Raw genomic sequence first — 19,988 nt, 5'->3', positions numbered from 1 at the left:
GTTTACTCTCATTTCTGCATAGCACATAAAACTCCTGTACTCAGAGAACATTGTTTCAGAATTTGAATTCTTTGTAACTAACTAAAAAGTGGAAGGTCTCCAGGGGCAGTGGTGGTGGTCTAGCAGTTAAGGAAGTGGCCCCGTAACCAGAAGGTTCGAATCCCAATCTATCAAGGTGTCACTGAGCATAGTACCATCCCGACACGCTGAGCCCCGGACACCTGTCATGACTGCCCACTGCTCGCCAAGGGTGATGGTTAAATACAGAGGACACGTTGGGTCACCGTGTTTCACAATCACTTCACTTTCATAGTGTTTAATTAGAACGAGAAATATTTCATACTTTAGTGGGGAGTATGTTCATTTGGTGTCAATTCCAAACAGCTCAAACTTCATATTCCATAATAACAACAGTGTATGTATCATTCAAAGTGAATAAAGTGGTAAACATATCACAAGACTTTTAAAGAAAATGTCATTTCCACCACAGTCATTTCCACATCAATGTTCAATAAAATGTCAAATGAATGTAAATAGTTGGAAAAAGTCACCACAGCTGCAGCCACAGTTAAAGGCTGTAGCTCCTGCCTATTTAATGTAATTCATTTGCTTGCATATGATGAGTTGTGTGGTTTTTGTGTGCAACTGCTGTGTTACCACAGGACATCTGAAGTTAATAATGAACATGACATTATACACACACACACACACACACACACTGGAGTTTGTAGAACAGGTATGAAGCTTTATTCTGGAGAATAGTACATGATGTTCACTACATCACACCTTTTAAAAAAAGGATTCATTTAAAGGGAATGTTCTCCAGCTTCTCTGTCAGTGTGCTGGCCTCAGAGGGCCTCGTGACCTCCCGTCAACTTGTGGAAGAGCTCCTCATTAAGGGTTTCTCCAGGCTCCTTGCCGCGCGTGGACATGAAGATGTAGCCGCCGATGTACTCGTGAACAATCTTGCAGTCCGCTGTCAGGCAGCTGAAGGCGATGTTCACGTTCCCATTGAACTCGATGGCAACCTACAGCCATCAGCGGAGAAGAGGAAGACGCAACACGGTCAAACGAACAGATCAAGAGCCAAGAGATCCACCCACTCTGGTATATCGCCCACCTGCCGGATGTCCCAGTTGACGTTCCACTGTTTCATGGTGTTGTACCTCCATGTTTTTACCACATCGCCCACACCCAGGTCAATGCGTATTAGACGGTTGTTGGCGATTCCGAGGACTTCATCCTTACGACAGCCCTTGAACCTGCACAGCCACAATTTAAAACTGTGAACTCAGTTCTACAGGGTGGACCATTTATATGGATATTTCTTAATAAAAAAGTGGAATGGTTGGTGACATTAAAGTCCTGTTTGTGGCACATTAGTATATGTGAGGGGGCAAACTTTTCAAGATGGGTGGTGACCATTTACATTTACATTTAGAGTATTTATCAGACACCCTTATCCAGAGCGACTTACAATCAGTAGTTACAGGGGACAGTCTCCCTGGAGCAACTTAGGGTTAAGTGTCTTGCTCAGGGACATAATGGTAGTAAGTGGGATTCTAACCCGGGTCTTCTGGTTCATAGGCGAGTGTGTTACCACTAGGTTACTACCACCATAGTGGCCATTTTGAAGTCGGTCATCTTGGATGCAACTTTTTTTCAGTAGGAAGAGGGTCATGTGACACGTCAGATTTATTGGTAATTTCACAAGAAAAACAATGGTGTGCTTGGTTTTAACGTAACTTTATTCTTTCTGACCACTTATAAAATGTGTTCAATGTCACCAACCATTCCCATTTTATTAAGGTATATCCATAAAAATGGCCCACCCTGTAGGATCTAGAGGCACGTCAAATGCAACGCGGCGTGGCTCACCTCACCACGAAATACGACACTCCGAAATCGGGCAGGGCCTGCCATATCTGCAGAAACCTCTGAACTGCGTCCGTTAGCGAGAGCTGAGCGACATTCTGGTAGGACTCCAGGATTCGAGGGGTCAACTGGGAAGGACGGCAGTAGAACACAGCGCACCTTAAGAGCAGCCCAATCCGTCACAGTTCCCACGCACGGCCGGGGGAGCCACAGCCGTACCTGCTTTGCCTTGTACTTCTTCTGGTACCGCGGCGACACCAGGCTGTGCGTGTTGATGCTCTCGTCGGTCTGAGCGTCGTTGCTCCCTGGGACGCTCCTCTGCATGGCCAAGAAGGACCGGATGCTCTGGACCTCGCTGGGGTAGGAGCTGTCCGCCAAGGTTTTCCCCTTGGAGGCCAGCCGACAGGCGGCCATCCAGTTGCTGTACTGCTGCTCCTGGCAACACGAGGGGGGGGGGTTGGGGGTCGACAGGGCTAGCGTTCATTCGGTGTCGGCATTTTCGCACGATACAGGATATAAGCGGGACTTACGTTCTCACAGCGGAGGCAGACCTCGTTCATCCCGTCCGGCTCTGGGATCAGCAGTTTAATGCAGAACTTCTGATTGGCCACGCTTACATCGGGGGTCACTTCACAGCCTGAGGAATTGATCGGTCACGTTCATATCAAGCTTTCGATGTACAGGAGTGATTTTAAACAGGCAAAGTAGATGCACTTCATGTTTACATTTACATTTACGGCATTTACCAGATGTCCTTATCCAGAGCGACTTACAATCAGTAGTTACAGGGACAGTTTCCCTGGAGCAACTTAGGGTTAAGTGTCTTGCTCAGGGACACCCGGGTTCATAGGCGAGTGTGTTACCCACTAGGCTACTACCACCCTAGAAATCACCATGGAGATGTCTGATAAATGCTTGAACCTGGGACCTCATACATGCAAAGCATGCGCTCTACCACTGAGCTACATCCCCACACCAGAAGGCCCAGGTTCAAACCCCACTTAGTACCATCGTGTCCCTGACATTTTAGGGTTAAGTGTCTTGCTCAGGGACACGATGGTACTAAGTGGGCTTTGAACCTGGGCCTTCTGGTTCATAGGTGAGTGTGTTACCCACTAGGCTACTACCACCCCAGATAATGGTAACAATATTTTTGTATTCAGTAGTATATCAACACTTCGCCTGAACAGGGACTTGAACCCTGGACCCTCAGATTAAAAGTCTGATGCTCTACCGACTGAGCTATCCAGGCTCATGTAAAAGAGAAACAGCTGTTTTTTTCCCCCGACTTCAGGCCGCCAGGTGCATCTGTGTGACCTTTTCATTTTCATACTCTGCACTTCTCTGCTGATGAGGTCTTAACCTTTAAGGTTCATCTGCTGAATGGGCTCCCGGAAGCTCTCCTCTTTGCTTTTGAAGTACGAGATGGACATGTCCTTGAACGTGAACCAGAACTGCTTGTAACCTTTCAGAGTCAGTCTCTTCGGCCTGTAGGAGAAGTGGGAGGTGGATGCAAACGATATCGCAATTATGATCATTGCAGTGATTTTTTTTTTTTTAAAGAAAAAAACAACACACAGGATCTCAAGGTTGAAATTAACGTTGTGTTCAGTCGTGCCCTGTTTTCATGTCCTTTACCCTCACATGACTCTTCTTGTGGGGATTCATTAAAAGGAGGGTTATAAAATCCTACTCCAGTCTCAGGCGCATGCGGGGGATGAACGTAGGAGAGAAACATTTTCACCATCTTACCGACTCACTGCAAATGGGATTTTTATCTTTTAGATGCCATCCTACCTGAAGATTTTCAGGTAGTCGTGTAACTGCGGAGCCGTCATGGATTCCTGAGGCAGAACAAATACATTTAAAAAAATGTGTAGAACGTGTTTTATGTGCTGACAAGCGGCCTGAGCGAGGAGGTTAGGGTCGAGTGGAGTAACTGGACAGTGGACTGTGACTGACCAGCATGTCAACTCCACTGCTCTCCCCGTCCATCTTCACCTCCAGGCATTGCAGCGCAAAGTCCAAGTCGTCCATGGCTGGGGACGGTGTCACCAGGGCCTCTGTGAGAGACACTTTTCCAATGTGGTACTGGTTACACACACACACACACACACACACACACACAGGTCAGCCTCCAGAAATGAAACCACAAATGATAGAATAGTTTTTATACGTCAATTCTGTGAATTCTTTTCTTTATTTCTTTTCCTGGCTTGAATATGGGGTTAGTAGGTGGGGTGGGGTATTGACTGAGGAAAATGGGGGAATATTTTCTTTATTCAGCCACATTTCACTGTTAGTTATTTATTTTAGTGATTGCTAATGGTATTTACTCGTGGTATAATAATTTTTTTGGTTCTGATCTAATAAAAACGTCTCTCAGAAAAAAAATGAACGAAACAGGACAGAAGGGGGTTCCCTCCATTGTCTACCTGTAGGGCAGCGAAGAGCATCATCTCCTCCTCAGTGCATTCGATCTCCTCCAAAAGAACGGCCCATCGCGCCTGCTCATACAACTGCGTCAGACGGACAACATCCACCTGGCCACGGGGACAACGTTTCAGCAGAACTCTATGCGGATTGGTACGGACACCAACCTAATAAAGGACAGCGAAGCTGATCACGCACTCTTCCCTGTCTGGCTTTTTCATACCTTGGGGACCAGGTCGTAGAAACTGAAGTATTTGAAACGCAGCAGCAGCTTGCTGTTTTCCTGGACTCCCTGCTGGAGCAGAGAGCGAGATGAGTCCAGCCACCTAGAGCGAAAGAGGGTGAGATCAGTCTGTCAAAAGAGACGAGTGCTGTTGCTTCACCTCACAAACATCTGAAAGGTTGCAGGTGTCAGTCAAGTATCTACACAAGTATCAAGTATCTCCACTGAACACATACAGTAGAGGCCAAAAGTTTGGACACCTTCTCATTCAATGAGTTTTCTTTATTTTCATGACCATTTACGTTGGTAGATTCTCACTGAAGGCATCAAAACTATGAATGAACACATGTGGAGTTATGTACTTAACAAAAAAAGGTCAAATAGTTTTATATTCTAGTTTCTTTGCTCTGATTACTGCTTTGCACACTCTTGGCATTCTCTCGATGAGCTTCAAGAGGTCGTCACCTGAAATGCTTCTCCAACAGTCTTGAAGGAGTTCCCAGAGGTGTTTAGCACTTGTTGGTCCAGCTCATCCCAAACCATCTGGATTGGGTTCAGGTCCGGTGACTGTGGAGGCCAGGTCTCCACTTGTTGTTAAGTACATAACTCCACATGTGTTCATTCATAGTTTTGATGCCTTCAGTGAGAATCTACCAACGTAAATGGTCATGAAGATAAAGAAAACACGTTGAATGAGAAGGTGTCCAAACTTTTGTCCTGTACTGTACTGTCAGCTTTCCGTTCGTGGATCAATCCTAGTCCGAGACTAAATAAAGCGGAAAAGTGTCACATTTGAAAAACATTTCTCACAGGGGGGCAGTGGTGGCCTAGCGGGTAAAGAGGCGGACCTTTAATCGGAAGGATGCCGGTTCAAATCCTGAACTACCAGGGTGCCACTGATGTCCCCTTGATCAAAGTGCCGTCAGCACACACTGCTCCCAGTGGCTGCCCTCTGCTCCCTCAGGGGAGGGGTTAAATGCACATGACATGTTGTGTGTCACTGTATGTTGTGCTACACATTTTCACAAGGATAATCATTTTACTTAAAAAGGGAAAAAATGGAGAACTTTAATGAAGATCTCTTTTAGTCTAGGACTGGGAAGCTGGGGTGAGACTTGCTTACTTCGATGTGCTAATAGAAACTAATAGTAATACTGATAATAATAATAACTAATAGAATTGAAAAAGAACAGTGTTTGTAAACCTGCTGTTCACTTGCGCCTTCTCCACGACGCTGGTCGGCCGGTAGAGTTTATTAATGGTTTCAGGAGCCGGGGCTGGCTGGCTGACGGACAGCATCTTGTACACGGCCTCGGCCTCAGGAGACTCGGCGAAGTGGGCGGGCATCCCATCGGACAGGGTCACCACGGCTCCTAATCCTGATTCATGTTGATAGTTGAGGATCGTTTTACATTTCTCACACCACGCCAGTGAATGGTTTCATGTTTGGCACCATGAGCATCCAAAATGAAATGAAGACACGTCTTCAGGTTGCACGATACCTGCCGACAGCGGAACGCCGGTGAGGTCGTACAGCTCCTCTTGGGCCGTGTCCTTCTTTTTCTTCTTCTCTTCCGCTGGCCGCAGTAGTGAAAGCTCCTCAGGGTGCCGAATGTCTTAACGCAGGAAAGGAATTAGATTTGATGGACACGAGAACGTTACTACAGGTGACCCTAACCCTAACCTTAACCCAAATTCCAAGCACCCTTTTAAATAAAAAGAACAGAAATCAGCAGACAGGACAAATACATCTAGATCACTGTGTTCTAGACCAGCCTAATCTCTGTCTGATTGGTGAAGAGAGGCATGGAAGCCCCTCCCACTCACTCAGGAGCCGACAGATGCCCATGATGGAGCGGAAGACCGGAGAGGAGAAGCAGGCCCGCAGGCTGACCGTAGCCCCGTTGGGAAGGCCCAGCCTCAGGGGCTTGTGCTGGGGAGTGAAGCAGAGCCGGGCGTCGGCGTGGACCCCACACTTATCCAGCGTCCAGGCCGGCTTCAGCAGCCACTGCTGCTTCTGCTCCCACCACAGAGCATGGTCCGACCAGTCCTTCTTTATGTCTGTGGGATTCAGGTCAGAATCATCAGAATAATACACTGCACAACACTGTAATTGAACTATGAGGGAATGAACGTCATCAAACAACAGGAGCAACTTACCTGTCTTTTGCACTATTTTCAGAATGACCCCACCTACATGGAGGTCGGAGGTCACACTGACTTTCAGAGCGGGGGCTTCGGGACCGAGCTCCTCCACCATGACAGACAGGTCCCACACAGCCATGCCGGGGAGGACTCAGAAACGGCACTTCCTGAGACAATTTATCGCTGTGAATTCAGCATACGTGTGTACGGAACGACAGAAAACGTGTCTTGAACCATTAAGAAGACCTCCAGTGTGCCATGAACAGCATTTTTAAACAGCATTTATACACCAGGTCTTTATATCAGCACATGCTCCACCATAAAAAAAAGTTCTATAAATGCATGTGTACTCACAAGGATCCAAAAATGATATATATATAAAGTATAAATCTGCTGAACTGCAACAGTATTGCTTTTAAATGCAATAAGATTGCAGAACCAGTACACGAGAGAGAGTGCTGTGGTTTTGAAAGTCTTTGTTCTTTGTAGGCCAGAAAGACCCATGGATTCACCCTGAATTCGCCAGTTCCAACGCACACGCATCATCTTTCCTCTGCCCGCTCGTCAAATGGATGACCTACCTTGCGTGTGGCAGCAAAAGTCTTTCGGAAGAAAATGCCCTTGTCGCCGTGGCGATCTCGTTCGTCGCCCTGCCAGACTCTCTGAGCCACTTCCTCTTGTGCTCGTCTCTTTCTCACCCTCGCTGTGCCTTGCCGCGCGGGGTTTCGTCATTTGCGCTGCATAGGACAGGCCTGAGCCTTGAGAAAGCTCTCTTCCTCTTTTAAAACCATTCTTTTCCACGCCCAGCCCAGGGTTTTTTTTTTTTGCGAGGCATTCAGAAAAATATTCACCCATGCACACATTAAAGGAGCGCAGAGAAGGCGGCAGATCCATCAAATACCGTGTCCTATAAGCAACAGGACAGACATGGAATGGAATGAATGATTTGGTCTGAGTTTCATCTGTTTTGGTGGTGGGTTCCTGTTAAGTGGCCTTTTTTGGGGGGGGATTGTGGACATCTTTTGCAAGACGCGGGGGGATTTTTACAGCGACAGGAAAAGTTAATAATAAATGCCACAGAAAAGTGCTTAGCTTTAAAAAGCAGTGCAACTTCCCCCCCCAAGCTGGCCGGCCTGCGCGCTCAGCAGAACTGCGGTCACCTTGCCTGCCTGCACCGTATCGGCTTTAGCACATGCAGGAACTGGCACTCAGTACGACTTGTTTTTTAAATGCCCATTACATCCTAACCTCTACAATGATGATTAGCGCATTTTATCAGGCCCACCCACCTTCATCCTGCCCAGTTCCGAGGTGGACGTCGAACCAACAGATGAAAACTGAGAAAACCCAATACAGCCTAGATTTACATTTACAGCATTTACCAGACGCCCTTATCCAGAGCGCCTTACAATCAGTAGTTACAGGGACAGTCCCCCCCCTGGAGACACTTGGGGTTAAGTGTCTTGCTCAGGGACACGATGAAAGAAAGTGGGATTTGAACCTGGGTCGTCTGGTTCATAGGCGAGTGTGTTACCCACTAGGCTACTACCAGCCTAGATGGTAATAGTCGAAGAGATAAATGAAGTGGCCAGGGACAGACCTCCAGCTTTCATTAAAGTGAAGTGTCTGTCATTGCGAAACAAAGCAGCGCAGCACATGGTGACACAACGAAGTGTGTCCTCTGCATTTAAACAATCACCATCACAGGTGCCCGGGGAGCAGTGTGTGGGGACGGCGCCTTGATCAAGGGGACCTCAGTGGCACCTAACCAACAACCTTCCAATTATGAGTCTGCTTCCTTATCTTGTAGGCCACCACTGACCCTTATTATACTATCGTGGGCACCACCTACAGACCAAAACTGGGAAGATATAGAAATGCCATTTAGAAGGGTAGGGATCACCTCGTTCCCTTGTGTTAATAATCACACAACTCAGTTCCCAATATTTCAGTGGTGAAGGCTTTTTGGTGTTGTGTTATTTAAGGAAGCATCACTAGGATGTTGTGGTGCTGATTGTGAACATGAGAACTTGTCAGGTGACTGAAATAACTGGTCACCAAAAGGTCTATACCACAACAAAACCAGAATAAAAGCAGAATGTGCGCAAGTCTAACAAGCCTCCTAAATACTTTGATAAGATAATGTGAAAATGTGTCTGGACCATAAAAAAAATATTTTTTTTATGATGCTGATACTATCGCATCATGACATTAGCAAACATAGTGAACGTTGAGAACAGCAGACAAAATCCACAGGAGTAAAGCAAAGACACACACACCCGTTGAAGTTAGAAATACAATCAGATATATATTTTAGAACATGATATTGTTACATCACATTTCAGGGGCCATGTCTTCTCCAGAGCGACACGCACCGTGTGGTTGATGCGTTTACGCTCGCCAAATGCGATGGAACTCAATTCTACAGTAATGTGAGTGAACAGCATTTCCTATCCGAACAGTGACCCACCCAACAACGAATCATAATGATCAGCCACCCCCACAGCCATTTTAACACAAACTTATCAAGTCCTCCCACAGCAGCAGATGTGAACGTGCTTCCTCGGAGGGAGAGAGTTTATCGGAGGGAGAGAGTACTGAGCGTGACTATTAAATTTCAACTGCGTGTCCAAGCAGAATTCTGGAGATGCGAAACTGCAGGACTCACCCCATCCCTGTCGTTTCACATGGAAATAAAATGTATGCAGTGAAAAAGGACATTTTATACAAGACATTGCTTTGCTGGAGAAAAAAAAAAAAAAAAACCTGAGCAATCTGCCCTGCACCAGTGGCAGAAATGAACGAACGGATGAAAGACAGCACCTGTGGGCGCTGTTATAACAGGTCATGAGGTACAAATACACCATGTCTCATTTCATACACTAAAACGAGGAAAGAAAGAGAGAGAGAGAGGGGAAAAAAAAAAAAAGTGTGGTGGGGTAATCTGAGCGGTCAGGGAAGGTGGCAGTCCTTTTTTATTGGTGAGCGGGGCATTTTTATCTGCACCACTCCGGCATTCCTGTGGGGCTGGGCTGCCTATTGCTGTGATCACCGGATGGCGATGAGTCCGACGTCAATGAGCTTCTGGATCTTCTGAGCGATGACAGGATTCTTCAGGTGACTGGGAAGTGGGTTAAAAAAAAACGTGAAAAAGAAAATCTGAATAAATAAATAAATAAATTATTAAGCTAATCACATTTCTCTTTATTCACCAAAGCGAGTTACCAAAATTTAGATAAATTTAAGTCCGAAAAGCACATCACTGATCTGGAATGAAACGGTAGTAGAAGGATGAGTAAGAGCGAGGCATGAATATTAATCTTCCTGAGACATGATCACATGACAAACAAGTTTAACGCATGATCTGGGTATTTGATGATAACAATGAATAACATTTTTTTTTTTTTTAACCTTGTTTCACTGGCTCAGGTATTATTCATGTGGTGCTCAATAAACAGTTTATCTGTGTGTGTGTTTTCTTACTCGCTAAGTGCCTGTGGGTCTTTCTGCATCTGTTCCAGGATCATGCGCATGGCCGGATCACTCATGATCTGCTGCACCTCTGGGTCGGCCATTGCCCTCCTCTTCACATCCTCAGGACTGTCGTTCCTCATAGCCTGGTTGATCATGCAGCGCTGAATCCCCTCTGTAGCCTCCTACACCATTAGGAATAAAAATGCCCTCCAGCATTAAATAGGCATGCCCTAATTAATATTCATTATGTCTATTTTCTCATTTGGTACACGTTGAGAACCACTGGTTTAAAATTTTTAATACATAACTCTAAAAGCTGTGATCTCAGTCTGTATTAAAGTAGAGATGAATAAACTGGAACGTAAATGCTAAACACAATCACCATACACATTCCTCCAGATTGTGCTATTCGCAGATCAATAACCAGATGCTGATCTTCTGTACAATCAAGAAATGTTTGGTAGCGACACTCTGTACCTTTGAGTTTGAATCCAGCTCCAGGGCCTTTTGGTACGCGTCCATGGCTTTGGAAAAGTCCTTCATAGCCTCAAGAGCAGCGGCCTTACGCGTGTATCCCTTAACTGCAGCAAGAGGAAAAGAGGCAATAACCTAACGAGACTCCCTATTTCCTCCACTATATAAAAAAATTACGTTTTGGGCCAGAACTCACTAAACATCGGGTCCAGTTTGATGCAGTCTTCACAGTCCTAAAACAAACCAATAAAACGAGTACGTCAGTAACTAAGACAAATTCAGAATACAAAAGAAGTAGAACTATACAAAGAAACAAAGATGAGCTTTCAACACCAGACTTTTCTGACCTGCCACTCCAGAAAGTGAGTAAAGCGCCTACTCTGTCACCTATTTCTAGCTTCTTTCTGTGTGTCCGTACCTTCAGTGCTAGCTGGAACTCCAGCAGTTTGGTGTAGCAAGCTGCCCTGTTGCTGAAGAGTTTAGCGTCTTTGGGGTTCCTCTTAATGGCCTCTGTGTAATGTTTCATGGCCAGTGGATAATCGCCTGTGTAATAAGGGGTAAAGAAAAATACCATTCATTATTAAAAATAAAAAAGCTTGCCTACAAATAATTTCAAAATGAACTAACTAAATGAAACCCAGTAGAGGGTTTCTAACTGAAATGCAATCTTCAACACAACATCTGATTTTATGAAAGCTCTCCTTCACCCTTCTGGAAGGCCTCGTTTCCCTTGTTCTTCTCCTCCAAAGCCAGGTCAGGGTTGATGTAGGCAAGCTTCTCCTGCTCTTTCAAGATCTTCTCTGCCTGTAGAGAAAACCAAGCGAATCAGATGTGCACACATGGATACACATAAAGGCTCACACAAGCGCACAAATCAAAGTCAAGTCAAAGTCAGCTTTATTGTCAATTCTGCCACATGTACAGGACATGCAGAGAATTTAAATTACGTTACTCTCAGACCCATACAAGTAACATTAAATACAAAACAGTAACATTGAATACAAAGGTATAAATACAACCACTAGCAGCTGAACACTTCTTGTATTATAAGTACTGTGTGATGTTAAATAACGTTTAATATTCATTGTTTAGTCCAATGTTTACCATAGACAGGACGTCGTAAAAATTAACCCATTTGTGTGACGGGACCCTCCCCCCCCTTCACATGTTTGGAAGTCATGACCGTTGGAGATAATTTTTAGTGGAGGGGTGCAAAATTCTCTAGGATGAAAAAGCATGAGAAACAGGAGGTAACCTTTCCACTTATGACTACATAAGAGAACAAATTCCACATCAGACAATCTAGACAGGCTAGGGGAACTCGTATTAATGTTAAGTCACATTTTCATTATAGGGTACATTTAGGAAATTAATGGGTGTTTTTTTTTCATTCAAATACGTAAATTACAAATGATAAATGGCTATATTTGTCAATAAATGATTGAGAATTGAACCAAAAACTCTCGTGTGGATAAGGCCTAAAAGATAAGGTCTCCCTGATTATCTAAATTGGTACTGTCAGACTTTTACAACATCTCGTTGAATCCTCTGAATTCGCCTGATGCACGAACTCGTAACTCATATCTGAGCTCACACACGTGAGGCTGTCAGGACGCCTCGCAAAACCTCACCTCCTGACATTTCTTTAGCACATCAGGAGTGCGGTGCTCAGCAAGGCTCTTGTTGTAGAACTGAATGGCTTCTTTGTGGAGATCCTGCTTGAAGTAAGAGTTGCCAATCCGAGCATAAGCTCTAGGAGAAAGCAAGAGATGTTCAGAGATAAGGGTGGGGGAATGACGGGTGGCATTAAATTCAAACAGAGACAGGATTTTAGCTTTGGGCAGTGTGAACCCTGTAAACGCTAATTACTAATTTTTGTTGCAACCGCTTACTTGGCAATCTGTCTGTAGTCCTCACGATTCTCTCGCCCGACTTCGATGGCCTTCTCGCACAGCTCCCGGCACTTGCCAAACTCGCCCATCTCAAAATACACGGCTGCAACGGAGAGGACTGACAGGTTAACGCACCCCAAGCCCAATTCTGCCTAATGACGACTACATTATGCTCAGAAATGATCCGTTTGACATCACAGTGCAGAATGTGTGCTGCAAAAATCAATTTTTACGATTTAATATGGTCATGTTCATTAAATGTCAGAAGCATAGTAAATTCTACAATGCATGCAACAAAAATGAGAGCAATTCACTAGTGTGCTGAACTGTACTAATACAACTGATGCTTAAAGAGACTGGTGGAGCTGGAGCATAACGGAAAAAAAAAAAAAAAGAATATATATATATATATATATAAAATTTTGTTCAATCTTTTACATCAATACAATATAACATCACTGTCTTAATAATTTTCATTTTGCAGTATTTACAATATTTTTTATTTTGGAGCACACATCTGCTCTGATCAAATTGCTTCCAAAATCCAGTTTAATTTCACAGCAGAATGTGTGACCCTGAGCAAGACACTGAACCCTGAGTGTCTCCAGGGGGGACTGTCCCTACTTAGAACGCATTTTAATAACATATGAGAAGTGAAATCACAATGGTTTAAAAATACAACTTGAGGGGTCAGGTCTGGTCACACCACACACAGTGCATGATGTATCGATACTTCTGTGCTTTTTGATGGTCTTGGACGACCTCCGTCCACTGAAATATTCAGGAACTTCTAAAACTGTGCAGCTATCATGTCTTCGCTGAAGCAGAGACTTGGTTAAGCTCGCACTGAAAGCCAAAACCCCCTCATCTCTCAATTAGACGCCTCTATCTGCTAAAGTAACTGAGGGCTGGAGACTTGGTGGGGAAAACTGGTGTTGACAAAAACCATAACTGATGTCATGGATTATTCAACAAGAGCAAAATGTTCCTTCTAAAGATTAATACATAATTATACCAAACGTTGATCATTTCGTGATCCCTTTAAAGCACTAATTGTGCATCTCTCATCATCCAATATTAATGCGGCTACGAACGGGAATACTAAATAAAAGGGTGAAGGAAAGCAGTGAACATAACATCTTACAGTGAGTGTTTTGGGATGTCGGTAAGTCCATTTGGAGTGCACGTGCACTGGTGAAAAACCAACCTGCTTGATTGGACAGGAACATCATGTTTGTTGGGTCGTGTTTGATGGCCTCTTCGTAATGTTTAAGTGCAGCATCGAAGTCCTTCTTCTTGTAGGCAGCATTTCCAAGCTCCTTTGCCTTTAGAGCCTGTAAAGGCAGGAGTGTAAGTGTATAGGTAGGAGGGGTCCTACCCCTCTTACTCAATTGACTAACTAATCCTGTTAAAATAATGGCAAATATCTTCAAACCTGCACCATGTGCCCATGGAACAAAGAAATGAAACTCACAAACTGGTAAGAGGATTTTTTTTCTAGGTGTTATGACATCATGGTTTTGATTATTTATAAATGAGAAAGGTCGAGTAAAAGGTCAGAGGTCAAAGTAAAAGTAACTTCTGCTTGAAAGTAACCTCTTCAGCGATTCTGCTGGACTTGCCTCCCCACAATTAGGTGGATCATCCTTAGTAAACCACCATGATGGTTCAGGATTTTAACCAACAACCTTTTGGTTACAAGTCCATTTCCATACGTGCAGTTTAAGATTAACAGCAGGAGTTTATACCTGTCTCTTGTTCTCTGGGAGGTCTTCCTCTCGAGAAGGGGGAGGCTGTGTCTCTTTAGGCTTTGGGGGTGGAGGAGGTGTGGGCTCCTCCTCTTCTTCCATGCCAGCCAGGTCCAATCCCAGCAGCACAGAGAGCGTGGTCATCACTCGGGGGTCCTGCAGCTTCCTGTGCGTTACACAGGTATCAGGATAAAGTAATGACTGCTGAATCCACCTCACTCAATCTCGGCCACTTGGCTTGCTTGATTCTATGAACTGAAATCATGTCATACTGAATAAGGTACTTCTGTTCAGCTGAGAAACTTTTGTTCTAAAAAGTCCATATCAAAATCCAAATGAATGGACTTTCATAAACTCAAGCTTCACTCGTGTTAATTTACGGTGGTCACTAGTCTTATATGATGGATGGCACACTTAGCTTAATGAACAGACCATTAAAGAAAAAACAAGGTGCCATTCAACACGACAATGCTATACTTATTCTTAATTTTAATTAGCAATGCACAGCAGCATTTGCACATTGTTACTATGCACCTTCCAGAGCCATCTGTTTTATTACTCTTTATTCTTGAGTCCCATGTTTGCATTTTATGTAACATGTTGCACACGTTCATTTGATGTCAGTATGTAACATGTGGCACCAGGTTCCGGGGAAATGTTTCGTTTCACTATGTCCCGTCTAACACGTAGCTGAAATGACAAAGCTTGTGCCTCGTGTGACTGAACACGATCACGTGTTTGGAAGCCATGGCGATTGGTGGAGATCATGTTTTAGGGGAGGGGTGGGAAATTATCGAGGCGGGCAAAGCATGAGAAACAACAAAATGAGGGGACAAATTCCAGATCCGACTGTTCAGAGAGCGGCAGCCCAGACAGGACAGCTGAATGACCAAAGCCCTCTTTACACCTATGTAACTCACTCCTGGCTGGAGCCTCTGCAGTCACCATAAAACCACTCCACATGGTCCAAAATGTGGCAGCCCGTCTCATCTTCGATCAGCCAAAAAACACCCATGTCCCGTCTCTTCTCACCTCTCTCCACTGGCTCCCGGTAGCTGCTCGCATTGAGTTTAAATCCTTGATGCTGCCTACAGGGCTGTAAATGGAACGGCACCCTCCTACATCAACACACTACTAGCCAGCTACACTCCTGCACGCTCTCTCAGATCTGCAAATGAAATCTTGGGTCTCTGATTCCAATCAACTCTGTTCTCAGTTGTTGTCCCTGGCTGGTGGAACAACTTGTCCTGCTCCATTCGACTAGCCGAGACTACTACCACCTTTAAGATGCAGTTGAAAACCCACTTATTCAAAAAGTATTTCAGACAAATCTAACACTTACACACACATGCATACACACTGCACAAAATAAATTTAATTTTTTTTTTCTTTGTCTAGCACTTGATTTCCGAGCATGTTCTTTTCTAACAAGGTCGGCCTTATCAGGGCTCTTAGTTTTTTGTAAACTCAAAATTTATAGAAATCGAACGAGAATTGCTGGTGTCTTCCTCCTGTAAGTCGCTATGGATAAAAGCGTCTGCAAAGTGATTTTCACACAAACCAAAAAGCCAAGTTTGAAAAAGTAACACACTGGGGATGAGTGTTCAAACTTACGTTCCGAGCTCCGAAGGCTTCGTCCGTAGCTGCTCCAGCAGCTCTCGGTAGCTGGGGTCAGTGAGCAGGGCACGAGTGCGGGGGTCACTCTCCAGCTTCTCGTAAAGGTTGGGCATAGCAAATGGGTTCATCATCTTTTTCTCTGTGACAGGACATAAGGTTTGCAGATACTTACATCCTGGTTGGGAAACGTGTTGACATTTTGCTCCTAATGTAGCAAAATATCAACACTTTCAAACTTTTTCCTTCCTTCGGGTGCTCAACCGGGCTTGGGACTGGCACCAAGACATTTCCACTGCTCTGGTTTCTCTCCAATCATAAACGCAATATCTCTTTTTGAGACCTCAAAAACATAAATCAACAACACTTGCCAGCAGACTGGAGAAAGTAGTTGCCATCCACCTTCAGAGCCACCTAAAACTTAAAAACCACTATGACAAATTCCAGTCTGGTTTCCAGTCAACTCACAGCACAGAAACTGCACTTGTAAGGGTCATAAACGACCTCCTGAGGTCACCTGATGCTGGCTCGTCCTCCCTCCTCATCCTCCTGGATCAATCTGCTACATTTGACACGGTCAATCACAAAGTTCTACTAAATCGGCTCCACTTCAACATTGGACTCAATGACACTGCCTTTTACTGGTTTCACTCATACCTCAAAAACCGGACAACACATGTCTATGGGTAACTCCACATCAAAGCTCTTCTAGTTATACGGATGACCCCAGAAACTCATTAAAAACAAGGAATGCTCGTTTATGTTTAGTGGCCGTGACCTGTGACGTGGACCTTATGACTTGGCTCCTGTCTAGTGTAAATGCAGACCAGTTCTCAGTTCCCAGTTCGGCACCAGCCGAGCACCAGTGCAGTGGAAATGAGATAATGGTCACCTGTACCCCAGTGGCAGGATTTATGAACACTTTCTAACTAAATTAATTAATGAGGTCATCATGTATCTTAAGCAAAAAGTTTAAATAAAAACACACAGATGACAGAACTAGGTTTACACTTGATATAGTAAATGATAGTTATGATACAGAAAATTTATAAAAAAAATAAAATAATAATAACCAGGCATATTAAGGACCACAGGACAACATACAGTAAGTCAGGCTGGGCCGAAAACCTTCTGCCAGTTGTTACAAGAATACCTGCTAGCTGTGCCTCAATGTTCTGAAGGCCCTCCTTCAGCTGCTGATTGGCTGGATCATGCCGGAGTCCCTCCTGATAGGTGGATTTGGCATCCTCAACCCGACCAAGGAACTCGAGGGCTGCAGCTTTGCGCGAATAGCCCTGAGGAGGATATGGCATATCATTATTTTAAAAAATAAATAAATAAAAAATGAATCAGCCACGCCACTAATCGGCGTAGAGCGCTGGGAGACGGCACCAACCTTGCCCCAGTCGGGTTTTATTTTGATGGTCTGGCAGGCATCCTTCAGGGCATTCTCATAGTCGCCCTTCTTGGCATAAGCAGCCGAGCGGTTGCTGTAAAGCACATGGTTGGAGGGGTCCAGGGCCAGCGCGTCGCTATAGCAACGCACCGCCTCGTCCACTTTGCCGGCACTCAGTGCCTTGTTCCCCTCGTCTTTGAGCTGTGCCACCTGACAGGGGAAGAGTACAGGGAAGGAATGAAGGATGTTGTGTAGACGTATGGAATAACAGCAACTATAGGCATCGATCAAATCAGCAATCACTGACCTAAGTTACTCCGCAGCAAAACATTAATACCAGCGAGACTGCACATATAAGTTGGATTGTTTAGGTAAAGTGTACTTATAATGCATTCATCACAATGTGTTCAGAGGAGTTGTTATGTCTAAAGTCATATTTCTTGATGGGAAGAGGGCCAATGAGTCATAATTCAATTTAACATTTACTTTGACCAAAATCGTTCATAACAAATAGACTCTTCTCTGTCTTGGCCCCTCGGTGGTGGAAAGAACTTCCCCTCGAGGTCAGAAAAGCTCAGTCACTGAAGAAGTCAAACGACAGCTCAAGACCTTCCTCTTTAGAGAATATTTAGATTAACTTGTAACCTTCTTACTGTCTGACTTATGTATAGAAACTACAGCAGAGTGAATAAAAAGATTGTATTCATAGTCGGGGGTCCCAGTGAACCAGAACTGATTACTTCATTGTATCGTGGAAGCACGTTGTAAGCCGCTCTGGATAAGGGCGTCTGCCAAATGCCTTCAATGTAAAACAATTAAAACTACCAATAATATATTCTCCGTAATATTTTATGGAATTCAGATGTCGTCGATCAAGTAAAAGAGGTCCGCTCACCTTAGCAAGCTCTGAGCTAAAATTGCATCGAGGAAACTTTTACTATGATTTTACCACTAGGAATTACAGGCCTGCCTGATCACAGCAGCAGGTATGAAGAAGTCAACTCGCAGCTGGCTCGTTTTCTCGCACTAGCCGCATCAACAATACGTTTTTTTTTTAAAAGGCGAGGCTGTCCTTCTGACCTCCAGAATCTCCCATTCCCGCTGCGACAGCTGAAGCTGACCGATCCGAGCGGACAGCGGCGAGACGTCATGGCGATCCAGATTCGCTCAGAACTAGCCTGCACACGCAAATGCCAGCAACGGGCTGCGAGCAGCTACCGCTGCCCGCCGTGACATACCGGCGAAACGGGATGCGCCCTTTAATCGTAGCGCACTCGCCACGATTACCGTCTTCGTCACGTAATTCCTGAAACCCGCGAAGCACTGCAGGGCTAGTCTCTGCAGCTAGCTAGCTAGCTAGCTAACAATGAGTTGAGAGAAGACTGCAGTGGCCCCTGAAAATGCGGCTGCTTCGTGGCATTTGGCTAAGTCTGGTCAAGAACACGCAGAGAAAGGCCCATTACACGGCCGGACGTAAATGTGAAGAACAGAAAATACACGGCTATCAAACTACAACTACTTACTTTCTCCATGGTCCAACCATGAGGTTCCAGAAACTACTGTGAAACGACAGCTATTAAGCTCCGCCCTATTTGCGCTATTGAGCATGTTGCCAGATTTCGCGACGACACTAATTTAAAACAAGGACCTTTCGATTCCTGTTATTTGAAGGAGTTATGCTTCACCACTTCAAGAAATCCAGTAGTGTGTTGTAAATATTACTCGCATTCGGAGTGGAAACAGCGGCATCCTTTAAAGTGTACCCCAAACAGATTTAAGTGACACATCTTGACAGGAAACCGTTTCCCACCTGGCAACCACCAGCTCGCCCAGGGTCAGGCAGAGATTCCATGGAGACCTCTAGAATTTTCTCTTCGCTTTCGCACCGAACTAACTTGTGATTGCCCGATTCCGTCACGTGACACCGAGTCGGCCAATCGAATCGTAAAGATGAAAAACGGCGAGAAAAACGAGCCGAGCGTTTCGAACGTTCCATCGTTTTCCCGACGACGCCGCACTACTCAACGCCAGACCACGAATAAGATCAAAACGTCAATTAACCTATATAACAAACTCGATTTTTAAAAATGAACAGATAATACAAATCCAAATGTTTTTATTTTATTTTGTTCATTTTAAATAAAAAGCGTTGATTATATTAAACAATGTAAAGAATGAAAAATAGCACTTGTAATCTGCAATATATTGCATGCTGGGTAATCTGGTTGTATAGTATTATGCAAACTAATACTATAACTGCTATTTAAATGATAGCTAAATTGGCCCATCAGTAAATTTGCAGACCCCAACCAAGTGTCTTGCTTCATCCTAGATGTGTATAAATCCAACACAGACGAAGCAGGCATAGTATATTGAATTACCATCTGAGCTCATTGTCCCTGATATTCGAAAGTAATTTGGAATGCTCAGAATCAAAATGATAGTGTGAATGAGACCCCCCGACCCATAGATCACATGCAGAGTGTCCATTACTTCAGTCTGATTAACACAGCCCGGGTGTGTAACAGCCTGCACATCAGGAGGAGATGAGATATGCCAGAGCGAGGCTCCCAAGCCGTGAGCCGGCCTCATTCCTATGACTGATTGCTTGCTGCTTTGTTATAATGGCAGCCGTGACTGCTGTGGCTGATTGTGGAAATGCTGCCACCCTGACACAAGCCAGCACGGCCCACTGCAGTGGCATCTAATATATT

The 19,988-nt window shown here is 44.7% G+C and overlaps 2 protein-coding genes and 1 non-coding gene across 5 annotated transcripts; all 3 read right to left on the bottom strand.

Annotated features, from left to right (window-relative positions):
- Positions 1-724: 724 nt before the first annotated feature.
- fermt3a (FERM domain containing kindlin 3a) lies at positions 725-7,458 on the bottom strand. Of its 3 annotated transcripts, XM_028983177.1 has the most exons (15): positions 7,258-7,457; positions 6,692-6,843; positions 6,359-6,592; positions 6,034-6,147; positions 5,736-5,910; positions 4,532-4,634; positions 4,311-4,418; positions 3,838-3,966; positions 3,673-3,719; positions 3,239-3,363; positions 2,406-2,512; positions 2,095-2,310; positions 1,879-2,003; positions 1,121-1,262; positions 725-1,028 (listed from the first exon to the last, which is right to left on the bottom strand). In XM_028983177.1, exons 2-15 carry the CDS (start codon positions 6,813-6,815, stop codon positions 849-851), a joined length of 1,929 nt encoding a protein of 642 aa, XP_028839010.1. In that variant the 5' UTR covers positions 6,816-6,843; positions 7,258-7,457; the 3' UTR covers positions 725-848. The 3 variants fall into 3 exon arrangements, with proteins under 3 accessions (XP_028839010.1, XP_028839009.1, XP_028839008.1); XM_028983176.1 differs by having other exon boundaries at positions 6,359-6,859; positions 7,258-7,458; XM_028983175.1 differs by having other exon boundaries at positions 6,359-6,843; positions 7,258-7,458.
- trnak-uuu (transfer RNA lysine (anticodon UUU)) lies at positions 3,055-3,127 on the bottom strand. The gene has a single exon. It is a non-coding gene; the product is annotated as a tRNA-Lys (tRNA).
- A 1,500-nt stretch (positions 7,459-8,958) lies between the features above and the next one.
- Positions 8,959-18,858, bottom strand: stip1 (stress-induced phosphoprotein 1). The gene is made up of 14 exons (XM_028983320.1): positions 18,798-18,858; positions 17,275-17,484; positions 17,032-17,173; positions 15,879-16,020; positions 14,265-14,430; positions 13,724-13,850; positions 12,517-12,619; positions 12,256-12,376; positions 11,332-11,428; positions 11,043-11,167; positions 10,821-10,857; positions 10,628-10,731; positions 10,160-10,332; positions 8,959-9,797 (listed from the first exon to the last, which is right to left on the bottom strand). The coding sequence occupies exons 1-14, from the start codon at positions 18,804-18,806 to the stop codon at positions 9,725-9,727; spliced, it is 1,629 nt and encodes a 542-aa protein (XP_028839153.1). The 5' UTR covers positions 18,807-18,858; the 3' UTR covers positions 8,959-9,724.
- Between the last annotated feature and the right edge of the window lie 1,130 nt (positions 18,859-19,988).

The sequence above is a fragment of the Denticeps clupeoides genome, chromosome 6, assembly GCF_900700375.1.
Source record: "Denticeps clupeoides chromosome 6, fDenClu1.1, whole genome shotgun sequence".
Taxonomy (NCBI): domain Eukaryota; kingdom Metazoa; phylum Chordata; class Actinopteri; order Clupeiformes; family Denticipitidae; genus Denticeps; species Denticeps clupeoides.
This window is presented reverse-complemented; position numbering and strand designations above follow the sequence as displayed.

What these genes read in the sequence shown, in the direction of transcription:
- fermt3a (XM_028983176.1), bottom strand. Translation starts at nt 6,815, where the DNA reads ATGGCTGTGTGGGACCTGTCTGTCATGGTGGAGGAGCTCGGTCCCGAA. An exon ending in GACTACCTGAAAATCTTCAG is followed by an intron (nt 3,364 to 3,672) that starts GTAGGATGGCAT and finishes CTTCTCCTACAG; the next exon opens with GCCGAAGAGACTGACTCTGA. An exon ending in AGAAGTACAAGGCAAAGCAG is followed by an intron (nt 2,004 to 2,094) that starts GTACGGCTGTGG and finishes CGTCCTTCCCAG; the next exon opens with TTGACCCCTCGAATCCTGGA.
- stip1 (XM_028983320.1), bottom strand. An exon ending in CATTGAGGCACAGCTAGCAG is followed by an intron (nt 16,021 to 17,031) that starts GTATTCTTGTAA and finishes GTCCTGTCACAG; the next exon opens with AGAAAAAGATGATGAACCCA. An exon ending in CAAACTGGACCCGATGTTTA is followed by an intron (nt 10,732 to 10,820) that starts GTGAGTTCTGGC and finishes CTCTTGCTGCAG; the next exon opens with TTAAGGGATACACGCGTAAG.